General features: G+C 36.4%; 1 protein-coding gene across 1 annotated transcript; it reads right to left on the reverse strand.

Moving 5' to 3' along the window:
* Window positions 1–1,182: 1,182 nt before the first annotated feature.
* Window positions 1,183–16,896, reverse strand: fkbp9 (FKBP prolyl isomerase 9). Its single transcript, NM_001003520.1, is given in 10 exon segments — window positions 1,183–1,640; window positions 1,859–2,022; window positions 3,577–3,722; window positions 5,218–5,404; window positions 7,343–7,488; window positions 8,866–9,055; window positions 9,133–9,278; window positions 10,929–11,118; window positions 14,106–14,251; window positions 16,551–16,896. Coding segments are annotated over 10 exon segments (1,695 nt in total). The 5' UTR covers window positions 16,751–16,896; the 3' UTR covers window positions 1,183–1,460.
* Window positions 16,897–17,367: the final 471 nt, after the last annotated feature.

Raw genomic sequence — 17,367 nt, forward strand, 5'->3', positions numbered from 1 at the left:
TGAGCTTCTGTTTTTCTGTTGAACACAAAAGAGGATATTTTGAAGAATGCTGGTTGCTGGAACTCATTGACTTCAATAATAATGTTTTTCCCTACTATGGAACTCAATGGGTAGCTACCAGCATTCTTCGAAATATCTTCTCTTGTGTTCAACAGAAACAATAAACAATAAAAAAAGATAGGTTCTGAACAAGGGTTGCTGATGACAGAATTTAAATTTTTTGGTTGAACTATCTATGAACTATCTATTATATATATAAAAAAAACATGTTTATTATTTTATTGTATAATGTTTTTTAATTATTTTGAGTTTATATATTATTCTTGTTGTATTTGTAGCCACACTGAAAATGTAAACCTTTGTCAACTTGTATGATAATATTTATAATAAAAATTGTTAAAAAAAAAACTATATTTTCTGCTAAAAGTAACCCAGACTCATTCTGAATATGTACTGCTATATACATTTCTGGAGAGCGTTAAATACATCCCAGTAGGTACGTTTTTTTGCAGTTTTTGTTTTTGCGAATCCACTAGAGGCCACTGTGTACGCTTTATCAGATCTCAAATTTTCTCTTGTGTGCCATTCGCGCCCGCTTTTGAGTAAATCCACCAGAGTCCGCTGTCTACTGGCTGACTGACCGACCGATTAACTAACCCACCCTCCTCCTTCCCTAAACCCAACCAATAGTGTTTTCAAAAGCACAGATTGACCAGTGGCCATCCACTTCCCTAAACCCAACCGCAGTGTTTTTAAAAACAATCCAGAAAAAGAAAAGCCCTGATTTTTACCACGTTTTCAGATTTTACCACATTCTCACTCTGTTGTTTACTTGTTTATTTTACTTTTTGGCTTTTGTTTTTGTCTTACCTGCTTTCTGGAACCATTCTTCACCACACTCGAACCCCGTCGTCATTGTCAACTCCATTCTGCGTCTCAAGTCCGCTGATGTACATCGTGAGCCACTGGGCAAACTGGAAGCAATGGGACAGTCATCCATACGGAGGTAAACGGTCAGCTGGTAAGCGCGAAAAGGAGTGGCGTCATAGCTATTCTTAGTGTTTATTTTAAAAGTGAAATGCAGCCATACGTACCTCTAGCTGCACAATTTGCGGTCTCCAGAAATGTATATAGGTCTAGGTTTTCAGAATGAGCGAATGTTGGCTAAAATAGTGATTTTGGGGGGTTGGAATGTGTTTATTTAAGGGATTTTTTAACAAAGTAAAGTTTTGCATATTTGTATCACCACTCCAGACAAACATTTCAAGTCACATAGAAAAAAAGTCATATATAAACACACTTATGAACACGCAAACACACACACACCTCTCAGACAAACAAGGCATCAACATCACTGAGCGACACTTCACTGGCAAATTCAATATCTTTATACCCCTCCCACTTATTATAATATTAAACCACACACAACCAATCACAACCCTCCATCCCAGAGTCCAGTCTTATAACTCGTCATGAGCTGCTGCTTCGTCTGCTTTGAGTTTAAACTCGTCCTCTGTGATTATTCCATCTTTATTGCGGTCCTGATTATCATACATGCTCTCGATGATGCGCTGCGATTCGAAACCTGGCGCCAGACGACCTTTGCCCTCTTCTACCTGCTGGAGGATGTAATCTGAAAACTGTGTGGAAGGGATGGAAAGGTTCATTAACATTTTGCAGATGTATTGACGATAAATAAAGGGAATAACAGATTAATAAAGGGAATTAGCCAAAAAGAAAATGAGTGCGTGGATGAATTTGCAATCAGTATCTTACTACAAATCATAAGCAATCTACCCAGCTCTTTAAAGATGAACTGGTGCTGCACACACAAACACAAAAGTAAATATCAATGCACCTCAGTTTTGTCCACTTGTGCGTCTTTGTTCTTGTCCATTTCACTGAAGAGGTCAGGTGTGACGTTGTTATTCCACACAAACATGTAGCCTTCAGGAAGACCTTCCTCCACATCCACCATCTCAACCTCAAACACCAGCACTGCACTGCCAGGCACCTCTCCATCTGAGCACACAGATACTACACTGTAAACCCCAACAGTAAAGTTTATCAAATGAAATGAGTGTAGTTAAAATTGACTGAAAGTTAATTCTACTCTTTTGAAAAGAGTTTTGAACTCAGTGTTGAAGGTAATAAGTTAATGAAATACTTCAACTTACATGGAGTAAGTTCACAGTACTCATATAGTATCTTTCTTTTTTTTTACTCAAATGGTTTGTAGCAGTCAGTTTCCTCAAAAAAAACAGGGGGGGGGGGGCACAGTGCACTGCATTATCTGCGCAAAAGTTCTTGCTAATGAATGCATGAGGCCGTTCAATTTAATAAGACATTTGCAGATGAAGTGTACCCAACCCAAGTGGCCTAGTGATGTTTTACTTTTAAATTGTACATTAGGCTTTTATTTGTGCATAAACATATCTAGATATAGTACCAAACAAACTGTATTTTTTGTCATACCTACTGCTAACTTATAGGAGTGATAATGTCATTAAATGTGGAGGAGGGCCTTACAATATTTTCCGGGATAAAAGGGGTCTCAGGCAAAAAAAAAAAGTTGGGAAACACTGCTTTACTTGTTCCAAACCTGATTGAGTTTCTTTCTTTTCTTGAACACAAATGAAGATATTTTGAAGAATCTGAGGACATGTTTGGGTGACATGTCACTTTAAAGTGCTTGTTTGCTTTCAGCTCTCTGGTTTGTTTTGTGCTGGCTCCCTCTAGTGGGTCCATGACAAATTCCAATACAAATCGTGATCTATGCATTAAAAAAACTCAAATTATTTTATTTACATATATGAAGTTTATGTAGTTTCATTAAAGCATAATTTTAATTTTATTCTGTAAACTACTAATGACATTTTTCCTAATTTATTATAATAATAAGCATTAAAAAGCATTTATTTTAGACAGCACAATACAGATTTTTTTTTTACTTCAACTATTTGGAGAATTAAAAAAAATTGAAATAAACCTAATTTTCAGTCACAACAAATGAAAACATCGAAAACATTAAATTTTCATGGAGAAAAAAGGTCTAAAGGACAATATTTAAATGTTATAAAACTCCCAACATGTGATATTGTTTGTTGAGTAATTTTCAAAAATAGAATTTCACATATTATTAAAGCAATTTTTTAATTGGGATTTAATAATGCAGATCATAAATATTGCAATAAATTCTATGCACCATGTGGCTATTTACACTGTAAAAAAAATTCTGCCTTCATTTTTCTTGTTGAAACAAGTTAATTTTTCTTGTTCTCTCAACTTACATCAATCAAATTGACTAAACATATTAAGTTAAACTTTACATAACTTAAAAAAATGCAGCTGAAACCCGATTAACTTATTAAAATATGTTAAAGCAACATAAATATATTTGTTATTGAGACCTTTTGTCATTTTTATACAGTCTATCTAAATATTTATTACACATATAATGGTTGCAATATTTATGATCTGCCATATTAAATCATAACTGTTTATATACAGTATATTTACATACCTGTACACACACACACACACACACACACATTATTTGTCAGAGCATTATCTTACCCACTCCCCTCTCTCCATATGCAAGGTGAGGTGGAATAACTAGCTTGCGCTTCTCTCCGATACACATTCCCGTAAGGCCTTGCTCCATTCCTATGACAACCTGTCCGGATCCCAGAACCACATTATACGTCTTACCATACATGTGCCTGCAGTTACAAACAGACAGAGTGCAAAAGATGAATTTAGATCAACAGTATTGTTCAAATATCCACCTTTTTCTGCACCAGACTACTACTTCAATTAAATTTATGGGTTTCACTTCTGGTTTAGGGGAAATTCCACTGAAATAACACTTCAGATGTAGAGGTTGTGCTAAAAGAAAACCCATAAACATAGTGAAAATTGAGTTAGAGGTTTGTCTGCTTTTGTGCTTTATTTTTATTCATTATTAATATAGAGTTTTGCTTTGCATTTGAACGTGACATCAATATCATAAGCATTAAAAGCTCCTTTTGAGTTCACTGTATTTTAGTCCTCCAAAGCCCAGACTTTCAAAAGTAATCCAGCGGGATTTTGGATCAGGGATTGGATCAAATCTTGGGAATGGGGTTTTTCAAAAGTTACAGAGGGATTTTGAATTAAGATCAGACCATTTTATTCAATCTTATGTTTGATTTGCACCAAATCTGCCCATCAAACTTTGAACTCAGATTGGGATCCATTTGATCCAAAGAAACAGGATCATCCTGATCCCATCAGGAGGGTGGATTCAGTTGATTTTTTAAAACCAAATTAACCATTTATTCATTTTCTTTTCGGCTTAGTCCCTTAATTAATCTAGGGTCGCCACAGCGGAATGAACCGCCAACTTATCCAGCATATGTTTTACGCAGGTGATGCCCTTCCAGTTGCAACCCATCTCTGGGAATCATACATACACACTCATACACTATGGACAATTAAGCCTGCCCAGTTTACCTGTACCACATGTCTTTGGACTGTGGGAAACCGGAGCACCCGTTCACACACGATCGCAGGAAGAACATGCAAACTCCACACTGAAACAACCAACTGACCCAGCTGAAGCTCGAACCAGCGACCTTCTTGCTATGAGGAGACAGCACTACCTACTGCGCCACTGAGTGTCTTTCAAATTAACCAGTGATAGAGCCAATTCAAAAGATGGGGATGTTTGGGAGGCCATGATCGCAAGGGCCGATTGAGGGACTTTGGCCAGGACACCGGGGTTTCACCCCTACACTTTAAGAGAAGTGCAATGGGATTTTTAATGACCACAGAGAGTCAGGACCTCGGTTTAACGTTCCATCCGAAAGATGGCACCCACTGACAGTGTAGTGCCCATTTCACTCTTTACTGGGGCATTAGGACTCACACAGACCGCAGATTGAGCGCCCACTGCTGGCCTTTCCCATGTGGTCTCCCATCCAGGTGCTCACCAGGCTCAGCCCTGCTTAGCTTCAGTGAGTTATCACTCTTGGGCTGCAGGGTGATATGGCTGTGGCAATATCAGATTATAAGATTAATGCTACCTCAAATAGTCACCTTCACTGATTGTTCACAGTTTACAAGAAGTTTCTACCATAATTCCCACAAAGCATTATGGGGCATAAAAAAAGGTGGATAATCGTTTTTGGTAGCAATTTACCAAAACAACAAGATGAACATGTAAAAGCAACGCACGTGGAGCCGATGTCAGTGCCGTCCATGAGAGTGGCGTTGTAATGGTATTTGACAAAGTCTCCACGTTTTGCGTTGTAAGTGCAGTTCTCCGGCTTCACGCTGGTGATCTCCACTGTATCAGAGGGGTTGTGGAAGTCAATAATGTGGACGTCGAACACCAGCACAGCTGATCCAGGGATCTTAGTTCCTGTGTGAGGGCATAAAAGAGGTTTATACTTGTTCTTTTCACTCAATTTGAGAATACAATTGAAAGCAAAATTATGTGACATTGTAATTTTTTTCAAATGTTTCCCAAAGGCTGTTTAATAGATTTTTTCAAAATATTTTCAAACAAAATAATTTTTGATAATGAATTTCTAATAACTCATTTTTGTTTTCTTTTCCATAATGAAAGTAAATCATATTTTAATCCTTAATATTCAATATGCAAGTGCAATTTCAAGGCTTAACTACGCTGAAAAAAAAAAAAGTTTACTCAACCTAAAATTTTAAGGCAACAAACTTCAGGACATTTTTGAGTTTACTCAACTTAAATTAAGTCAAGAGCAGTGATTGGGTTGTGCTGAAAAATGTCCAGAAGTTTGTTGCCTTAAAGGGACATTAACCCCAGAAACACGACCGTGAATGCAAGACGAAGAAGCTCCTGATGAGATGAATATTGAAGTCTCACAATGGTAGATATTCCCAACTGTATTTGTTGAAATAGACAAATAAATGGGAAATTAAAACCAAACTTTTGTTTCGGCACATTTATAAACACAACACTAGCTACCAATTTGGATATACGCATAAAAAACTGGTTAATGGAAATGCTAAGATGTGCATAAATGTAGAAAATGTGCAAAAAAAAACATGCGCATAACTGAGTAGGATCAACTTTTTATTCGATGAGAAAAGATGCGCATAAACTACGATAGAAACACTTTTACTGAATAAATTCCACTATGCGCATTTTGTTGATAGAGATCATGTGATGAAAAAAATGTGAGAGGATGAACCAGCAGGCTGAGCACACTATAAAACATCTAAAATGTTGTTTTGGTCATTCTAAAACACCTCAACCATCTCAGTATTAGTGTTATTATATTATTAATGACCTCCAGAATCAAGAGTGTCTGTGCTGCGTGTCTCACACCTTCAAACGCCACCGCGCATTCACTGCATGTCAGTATTGCCTTCTGAAGTCATTTATTAAATGAAGAAAAGATTCCTGCAGCTTCTCCTATCACCGCAAATTCCATTTTTACAGTTGATATTTGGTGCCAGTCAATCAGAAAGTGACGATTTTGTTCGCTTTGACTCGTTAAATGGAAACGCTGCATCATTTGCACATCTTTTATGTGGTCGTCCAGTTTTGCGCATAAAGTTAATTCACATTTTTGGATGGAAATATTGCTACTGATGACCCATGTCTCCGAACAATTGTTTTTCCTCTTTCACTTGTTTTAATTATGGTTGTCAACACAACGTGGCGTCTCTCTGAACACTGTAACATGTAAAAGGAGTCTTCGAAGCTATCATGCAAATTAATGAAGTTGTGCCTCATTCACTATAGAGCGCGCTGATTCTTTCTCTGAGAATTAATGCTGAAAACATTCTTTTTTTCTTCATGAATTAAAGCTGAAAACTCAATGACGTCACGTCTCTACGGTGGAATTTACACAATGATCTAATCGCCATAACACGCTTAATTTATTTTTAAACCAGATTAACGTATTTGCTCAAAACGCAAAAAAAATATTTGCTTTTTTGTGAAATATATGTGTCCTAATAGTGTTTTTAGCAGCATGGGACACATATTTGACTGTCAACAGCTCAAAAAATGAGTTTTGGTGTTTCATGACCCTTTAAAAGTTTAAGTTGAGTGTAGGTTAATAAGGTTGATTTAGAAAGTCATTGTACAACTTGTTTGTTCTTTAGCCAATTGAAAAAAATACAAGTCTTAAAAATTTACCGTAAAAAAAATTTAAAACAGTCAGTCAAGCTTAAACAAACAACCATTTCTTTTATAAAAATATAACAAGACATACTGTGAACATATTCCTTTACTTGGGAAATATTTAAATGGGAATAACAATGACACTGGAGGGTGAATAATTTTGTGTTTAACCACTAAAAGACAAACCGGTGCCCTCCTCTCCATATGCCAGATGAGGTGGGATAGTAATCCTCCTGCGCTCTCCAACACACACACCCAGAAGCCCTTGGTCCATTCCTGCGATCACATAGCCTTTGCCGATATAAGTGTCATATGTGTGATTCCTTGAGTAACTGCAACACAAAGGCAAGAATAAAACGGTCTTTATTGCACAGCTGTTTAGAATACTTGATTCTGATTGGTCAATCACAGCATTTCAAGGTTTTTTGTTTGTTAGCACAGGCTCATATGAGAATTCTGAATAAGCTTGACTTGTCAGCGAATACGTTCACATCCATATTTATATGCTTGTCTTTCTCCACTGCTCTTTTTGACAGTTTGGCGCCCTCTTGTGACTGAATAATGTGCAGGTTAGTGTATGCTCCATTTAGCTGTTTTAACTTCTACCTGCTTTGCTTTTAACCTTTGTGTGCTATTGGGGATGTTTTTATCCACTCCAGGGTGATTTTGATGCTTCATTTGGCTAGCAGATGAAATGATTTTTGCTGACAAATCTTATTTTGACATGCATTTTGGGAAAATGCTTTGGAATTTTTTGAAAACTCAAAACAATACACTCCGGGCAAATTGACTACCCTTTCGTTATGTTTGTGGCTATTTTTGCCCCATTGACTTCTATTATAATTACGTGTTTTTGTTTGCAAAGCCATGACAGCATTTAATCATGCATTCTTGATTGTTTCTGGTCTTCCCGGTTGGGAAGAGGGTGATTTTTACTATTGATTATAAGTTACAGTCCAAAAAAAGCTTAGTTTATGGTTTTTATATATGATACAGTGTGTGTGTGCGTTTAAAAAAACAAAGTGGTGTCATGGAAGTCAATGGGGCAAAAACAGCCACCAACATAATGAAAGTGTAGTAAATTTGAACAACAAACAAGTATTAATGAAAGAATTAATAAACTATTACAGCTCAGAACTATGACTTATGTTTTATTTTACATTTTGTGGCAAGTAGCCATGTAACAAGCAGGATAAAGTACATCCAGGAGGTTGTTTCCGCAGAATAAAGCCCTTCTACAACAGCTTTATCCTGAGATAATAACGGCCCTTATGTACTTTATTCATTCATTTATTTTCCTTCGGCGTAGCCCTTAATTTATCAGGGGTCGCCACAGTGGAATGAACCGCCAACTATTCTGGCATATTTTTTATGCAACCGATGCCTTTTCAGCCACAACCCACAACTGGGAAACACACCTACACTCTTTCATTCACATACACACTCAACACACTCATACACTAAGGCGAAAGTAGTTAATCTAATTCACCTATAGCGCATGTGTTTGGACTGTGGGGGAGGAAACCCACACCAGGCCGGAGAGAAAATGCAAACTCCACAAAGAAACGCCAACTGACCCAGACGGGACTCGAACCAGCGACCTTCTTGCTGTGAGGCGACAGTGCTAACCACTGAGCCACCGTGCCACCTGAATGTGCTTTATCCCCTACTTAAAACCTGTTTCTGTTCAAATTCAGGGTTTTTCTCACCTGGAATCGAAGAAAGTGCCGTCCAGCAGAGAGCCGTTATAATGATAACGCATGAAGTCTCCAACTTGACTCTTGCGTGGACAAGGATCTGGAAGGTATTCTACCTTTACTGCGATTTCATCTTTGGGGTTATGAAGGTCCAGCAGAACCACATCGAACACCAGAGAAGCCTGAGCGGGGATGTCACTTCCTGTATGAGGAGATAACTGTATGTTGTTATGCTTATTGTGCATTGTTAGTATGCGTTGCTGATGAAATGACTCGCACCATCTCCATTCTCTCCATAGCCCAAGAAAGGTGGCAAGGTGATGATGCGTTTTTCTCCCACACACATTCCTAGAAGCCCCTGGTCCATTCCTGCAATCAGCCAGCCAATGCCCACGTAAGTGTCATAGGTGCGCATGCGTGTGTGACTGCAGTGAAAGAATGACATCAGAATTACCAGTGAGGAAATGCACATAAATATCAAGGGATTTTTCATAATTAAGAGAAAATATATAATTAGAAATAAACCCACCCACCCCAAGGATAATAAACAAATTTACCCAGCAAGCACACAACATCATAAGATATTAAAATCAGGTTAGATTTAAGTCATGATGTCAAGTGACCAAAATTCAATGTCTAGCCTGCGTCCAAGGACAATGTTATCTTAATGTCTAAAAACAACGTCAAATTACGTTAATATTTGTTTGATTTTAGGTTGCGTTGGAAAGTGACCAAAATCCATTGTCTGATAGATGTCGTAGTGGTAACGTCCACACAACGTCAAGGTGTAACATTAGACGTTGATATTTGGGTGAATTTCGGTTGATTTAGACATTGACGTTGGCCTGACGTTGGGTCCTGACATCCACCAAATTTTCATTTCCAAACAAAATCCAACTTCCCCATGACATTGGGGTACAATGTCAGTATGACATCATGTTGACGACCTGTGCCTGCAGGGCTAAGTGCAAATTAACATTTTGCTGTCTTCAAAATTCTTTGAAGAACCAACTCCACTAGAGTTAAACAGTTGAGTTTTACCATTTTTTAATCCATTCAGCCAATCTCCAGGTCTGGTGGAAGCACTTTTAGCTAAGCTTAGCATAAATCATTGAATTGGATTAGACCATTAGCATCTCGCTCAAAAATGACCAAAGATAATTCTTTTTAAAAATTCCTATTTTAAGTGTAACTATTCTGTAGTTACATTGTGTACTAAGACTGATGACAAATTGCTACTTTCTAGGCCGATATGGCAAGTAAATATTCTTTAATTTTTGCATATAAATCAAAGAACTTTGCTGCTGTAATAAATAAATAAATAAAATATATTTCATATTTTATATGTAAATATCACCCATTGTTTTTCTAATTGCACTCTATAACTTGCACCTATAACCTTCACATGCTGCAATTGCACTCCTGGTTAGACCTAAACTGCATTTCGTTGCTTTGTACTTGTACATGTGTAATGACAGTAAAGTTGAAACTAATCTCATATAAATATAAAATATATGTGTATATATATATATATATATAAATAATTTGTATTTGTATATATAGTTGAAATCAAAATGATTTGCCTTTCTGTGACCTTTTTTTTTATATTTCCCAAATGATGTTTACCAGAGCAAGGAATTTTTTCACTGTAAATATTTTTTCTTCTGGAAAAAAGTCTTATTTGTTTTATTTTGACTAAAATAAAAGCAGTTTTTAATTTTTGAAAACCATTTTAAGGTCAATATTATAGACCCCCTTAAGCAATATTTATTTTCAATTGTCTACAGAACAAACCATTGTTATACAATAACTTGCCTAATTACCATAACCTGCCTAATTAACCTAGTTAAGCCTTTAAATGTCACTTTAAGATAAAAGTAATCAGTTATTAGAAATGAGTTATTAAAACTATTATGTTTAGAAATGTGTTAAAAACAAATCTTTCCGTTAGACAAATATTGGGGAAAAATATACAGGGGGCTAATAATTCAGGAAGGCTAATAATTCTGACTTAAAGTCTACTTAAATTAAAAACTATTTATGTTGTTTTATTAGGTCCACACAAATGATCTCACCTGGAGTCGAACAGCGTGCCATCAAGCAGAGTGCCATTGTAGTGGTAGCGGATATAATCAGACACTTGTACTTTCCGCTCACAGCTCTCCGGCATGTGGTAGGTCTTTATCTGCACCTTGTCTTCTTTGTTCCAAATATCCAACATCAGCACATCAAAGTGAAGGATGGAGTCTGGAGGGATGATGTCACCTGATGGGAAATGACATAAAACTACTGTGTGAGGGGAAAAAAATAATACAAACCTGCTTGGCAGCTCTAGCACCTGCCCATCTAGAAGCACAATAAATGCTGTGGTCTTTGTGTTTACTATAAAGGCTGCATTATTAGTTTGCTAGCAGAGTTCAATGCAGATTACAGTGCAAGGGGAAGTGTGCCACCCTGTCTTTAGTGTACAGGGGTTCTCGAATTAAAAACTCTATTATTATTATTATTATTATTTTTATTATTATTAAAAACTCTATATTTTAAAATAACAGATTAAGCTTTAAAGGCAGATCTGTTATAAGCTCTGAGGCTGTTGACTGGTCTTACATGCTTCATGGTGAATTATTATGTTTACATTAATTCAGCACAATTAAAAATAATCTATATTTGCAATACAATGTTGTAAACATTCATTCATTCATTCATTCATTCATTCATTTTACTTCGGCTTAGACTCTATTTCAGAGGTCGCCACAGCGGAATGAACCGCCAACTTTTCCAGCATATGTTTTACGCAGTGGATGCCCTTCCAGCTGCAACCCAGTATTGAGAAACACCCATACATACTCACATTCACACACACTCATACACTATGGACAATTTAGTTTTTCAATTCCCCTATAGGGCATGTCTTGTGACTGAGGGGGAATCCGGAGGCCCCTTGGGAAACCCACGCCAACACGGGCAGAACATGCAAACTCCACACTGAAATGCCAACTGGCCTAGCAGGGACTCCAACCAGTGATGGTCTTGCTGTGAAGCGACAGTGCTAACTACTGAACCACTGTGTTGCCAAAATCTAATTTAATAGAGGAATTTATGCAGAAAACTACATTACCCATGATGCTGTGCAGAAAATTCCACCAATCAGATTGGTTTCTATCCACTTGTGTTAATCACTGAAATCAGTGGTGTTAATGTGTATGTTGAAGTAAGAGAAATAAGCGACTAAAATGATAATAGCCTGTCTTATGTATATAGTTTAAGTATTTAATTTTATAGTATATGTTAGTTATGCATAGGATTTTTTTTTAAATAGCTCTTATGTCCAGTGTTGTGTTTGCATTTGTGAATAATCTATATAGCACCATTGTCCTGCGACACATGACATTTCGTTCCTCTATATGTCCACACATGTAGCAGAATAACAATAAAGCTCGACTTAACTTGACAAATATCAAATTAAAATCCTTTAATTCGCAAAAAACATTTTTAAACTTGCATGAGGTGCACTGTGAACCCTAATGTTGACTTTACTTAAACAATTAAGAAAAATTTACTAAACTGAACTTAAAGTTTTGCAATTAACTTAAAGTTAATTTAATTTATGTACCATGAAAATGCATAAACTTAAGATTTTTAATGTAGTCAGCTCAAAATCATAATTAATCCTTTGAAAAAAAAAAAGGTCATTTTCACCAATGTAGTCTTGACTGTAAAATTCTAATATGTGCAAGGTCTTCTTATTTTTTTTGTTTAAAATTTTTTTTTTTCATAGTATATTATTACACACACACGCACACATATGCATATATATATATATATATATATATATATATATATATACACACACACACACACACACACACACACACACACACACACACACACACACACACACACGATAATGTGTAAAGCAATGGAGTCTCCCAAAACGTGCAAATCTAAGTTTAGTGCTAAGTTTGGTGAACTGAACAATTTAAGTATAGTCTACAAAACCGGCAAGTTAAATAAACTGAAATATCCAAGTTTTGTTTCTGTATGCAGTTTGCATGTTTTCCCCGCGTTTGCGTGGGTTTCCTCCGGGTGCTCCGGTTTCCCACACAGTCCAAAGGCATGCGGTACAGGTGAATTGAGTAGGCTAAATTGTCCGTAGTGTATGAGTGTGTATGTGTTTCCCATTGATGGGTAACAGCTGGAAGGGCAACCGCTGCATAAAACATATGCTGGATGGGTTGGCGGTTCATTCCGCTGTGGCGACCCCCGATGATTAAAGGGAGTAAACCGAAAATAAAATTAATAAATGAATATATTTAGCTCTGTCTACTCCCATGAAACACCAATATATTAATTCAATACTCCTAATGCCTTCAAAATACTTACATATTCCTTTACATGTGTGACAACAAAAATCCATTGATTTTGTTACTTTGGGTTTTTCCCTCATTATAGCTATTGTTTTTTTTTTGTTGTTGTTTTTTGCTTTATTAGGTTCATCTTAGGTCAGACAATAAAATAAACATCATATTGATAGATACACTGAAATGATTCACCAAACAAGAAATTATACATATTTATAACAATTAGACACTAAATAAATATATAAATTATAAGATAAAATACCACATGTATAAAGCTATTATGTTTTATACTATTGTCATTTTGATCTTATATTTCTTTTGCTTCAAATCAAAGTTTGTGATGGAATTCTGCTCGCGGGTAGGCTTATAACACTTTAATAAAGGCATTTTTTTAATCCCAGTGGATAAAAATAAATAGGAAAATACTTCCAGAGTGGACTACAAAAACAATGGCATTTAAAATAATATATTTTTAATTAATATTTAAATATTTTATATATTTTGATAGATCAATAAAGCTTATATGTGCATCTTAACAAACCATCACATTAATCCAAGGTTTTATCATCATTGCATGTAATTATGAACATACTTGTGCTTGTTTCAGCTGAATTAGGCAGACACACACACACACAAACTTCAACTAGTTCTGACAAGTGTACATGGCTCAACATTCTTCATCAGTTCACTCATTCTCTCCCATTTGTTCAACTTCCCCCGTTTCTCTCTTTCTCTCTCCACCTCTGACTCAGCAGGAGTGCAGGAGAATCATGGGAAATGTAGGCTTCATATATTAGCATCTCACCTAGTGCTATGTTCCAATGCAAACGTGCTGAGGCATCCACACCGACAGACATTCATGCATGATGTAGGACATGTGTGTGTGTTTACCGTAACCATCCTTTCCGTAGGCGAGCTGTGGAGGGATTTTGATCATCCATCGCTCATTAACACACATCCCCACTAAAGCTTTGTCCATCCCAGCGATCAGCTGCTTCTGGCCGACAAACACGTTATAGGTGTTTCCACGGTCATAACTGTAAAACAAATATACATAAATGCATCAACAGACATATTGTGTAGTACAAACTATTTTATTTTATTTTTTGTTTTATTTTATTTCTAAAAAAAAACATGGTTTATGCTTAAAATAATATATTCATTTGCTAAAGATTAAGAACAAACAACTTAAAAGATATATTTCCATAAAGTCACATTATCTGACTATTTTTCTGTACTCTGATTTCCTTTATCAGACTTTTAATGAAATTAAAATGCAAAGATAAAAGATTTTATGTAATCACGCATTTGAAAAATTTTTGCAATAGAGATTTTCCCGCACAATACCTTTACTTTTAAGTGTGCATTTTAAATGCATTTAAACCATGTTTAATTAACTAGTTTAAATTATTAACATCTAGTCCTTTAAAATAAATGCTCTATCATACAGCACCCATTTTACACCCATGCATGCACATACATCATTCATTCATTGACAAATTCACTCACTCACACACATCCATTCATTCATTCATTGATCCACGTATGCATTCAGTGGCGCCCCCAGAAAATTTTCTTAGGGGTGGCCAGAAGAGGCCGCACCAAATCTTGGGGTGGCACACAAAGAAAAATAATGAATTCAGTGTAATGTTATATTTTTGTTTCTGGTAAATGAAATAATGTAGTTTTATTCATTTAATTAATTCTACTTGAAATATTGCAATTTATTCTTTGAAATAATTCAGCAAGTACATGTGCAAACCAAATAAAAATCTATGTTTAGTTTAAAAACACTTTTCATATACTGTATAAATGACTTCTTTTTTTACGTGCCTTTATTGTACATCATACGAGATATGCCATGTCTAAAATTAATGAAGATTAATGAGTTTATTATTCCCAGTGATGGGTTGCAGCTGGAAGGGCATCCGCTGTGTAAAAATGTGCTAGATAAGTTGGCGGTTCATTCTGCTGTGGTGACCCTGGATTAATAAAGGGACTAAGCCGAAAAGAAAATGAATGAAAGAATAATGAGTTTATTAATTACCCAAACAAATGAACAAACTGAACAAAAGGCATTACTATACACACTCACTATACCTAATAATATTATTTATCCATATTGCTTTTTGAACCATTTTATTAATGCAGCTTCTTCTATTGATATACTGTAGCTTAAGGTAAATATTAAATAGCCATTGCTGTCTATTGAAGGTGTGTGTGTGCTGTCAAGGACGAACGGGGAGGGTAGTGGCGGTTCTAGTTTAAATGACACCCTTGGCGAACCACCCTATACATCCCCACCTCTCTTGAATTGTTAGATTTGTTATTCAATAAATATAAAAATTTATTTATATTTATTCTAAATAAATACAATTAATATTATTATACAATTATTATTCTAAATAAATAACAGAAATCAGTCCTAAATATTACTGGAAAACAACAACTGGAGTGATATGCCAACATCACTTAAGAAACCTTTTGCATGAAAATTAATTATGACAATTCTAAAGAATACAAAAAATGTATTATAGAATTATCTGTGGTCTTAGACCAGATCATGGCTGAGAAATCATGTTATAAAGTCTTACCTCCCTGACTCATTATCCCTCCTTTCTGCTTTAAAGGCATGCTTAGTGAAATTAACATCATCATCATCATCATCATCATCATATTATATAAACTTTAAACGACTTTCAAAACTCGCTGTGTGCCGACACTTCTGCACAAAAGGCTGTTACTCCGGTTTCACGGCGCATGAGCGGTGCCTATTATGTCGGCGTGCATGCAAACAACCAACCGGGATTCACACAGGAGTGCGTGAGGCGCGCGGGAATGGTTTTCCGCGCGCATGCGTCAGTTTGCTTTCACCAGCATTGAACCAGAGGGGGAGAGCTACGTCAGTAACACCAACAATAATTTAGTGACTGCATTTTATTTATTTATTTATGTATTTATTTATTTATCTAAATATTGGGAATTTATAAGTTCATTTAAATCAATAATGTCAACCGCAAAATTATATTGGGGTGGCCACAGGGGTGGCCAGAGTTTACCGAGGGGTGGCCGTGGCCACCCCTGGCCACCCCTTGGAGGCGCCCCTGTATGCATTCATTCAGCATGCTATATCTATTGGCAAAACAGTAAACTAAGCTCTTGCATAACTAAATGTCCACTATTGTGGGCTAATTGATGAAGTCTGCTCTGCCTGCATGCGTGGCTTGAGCTCAACTGACTGTACACTAAAAACAAGCGCAAATGGCTTCAGGCCAGGTGAGGAGATGAACAATGGAGGTCAAAACAATTTTTACTTTTTTTTTTTTTTGTACATACCTGGAGTCAAACTTCTTTCCATCAGGAAACATGCCGATGTAATGATACCGAACATAGTCTCCGGATTTGACCGCCCGCTCGCAGCGCTCCGGGGTGAAGGTCTTCTCTATCACGATGTCATCTAACGGTACCGGCGGCGCGTTGCAAGCCACAAAAGTCACTAGGAAAGCCAGGAGAATCATCTGTATCAACCGTATCATCTTCCGTTTGTGTTGTGCAAAGTAATGGCTCGTTGCTGCTGTAATGCGTTGCAGCAGCTTCTCAAAAGTGTGTAGACGTGGTGGACGGATCCTCAAACTCCCTCAAACTTCTTCCGATGTGTCCGGTGTCGCTTTACATGGGGAACGGAGATTACGCAGGAAAAGCTTCGTATTTGCAGGGAAATGCGGAAACGCGGGTCTGGAGGCTGGAATGCTTTATACGTGGCACACAGAGGGGCGGCTCGCGCTTATATGATGGGGGTTTATAGGGCTGTAATTATATTGAGCACCCACCATGCAGTGCAACAGGACTTTTTGATACTTTTAATAGTATTGTAGATCATTATACGTCTTCTTATTATAGTTTTAGTTAATGCACATCAGGTCAGATGTTCTTTTATCAAATCAATTCTTGTTTTCACTTTAGTTTCTATGTAACTTGTTTGTTGTAACCATTTTATTTACATGTTTTCCAGAGCTAATTGAGCACATAAAGTAGCCTATAAAAATTATGGGTTGTCATAATACTAAATCAAATATGGATTTAACTCATTGTTAATATATTTAATAAACTAATACATTTATTTGGCAAAAATTAAGAAGAATAAACTTAAAAG

Source organism: Danio rerio, chromosome 19, assembly GCF_052040795.2.
Source record: "Danio rerio strain M-AB ecotype USA chromosome 19, GRCz13ab, whole genome shotgun sequence".
Taxonomy (NCBI): domain Eukaryota; kingdom Metazoa; phylum Chordata; class Actinopteri; order Cypriniformes; family Danionidae; genus Danio; species Danio rerio.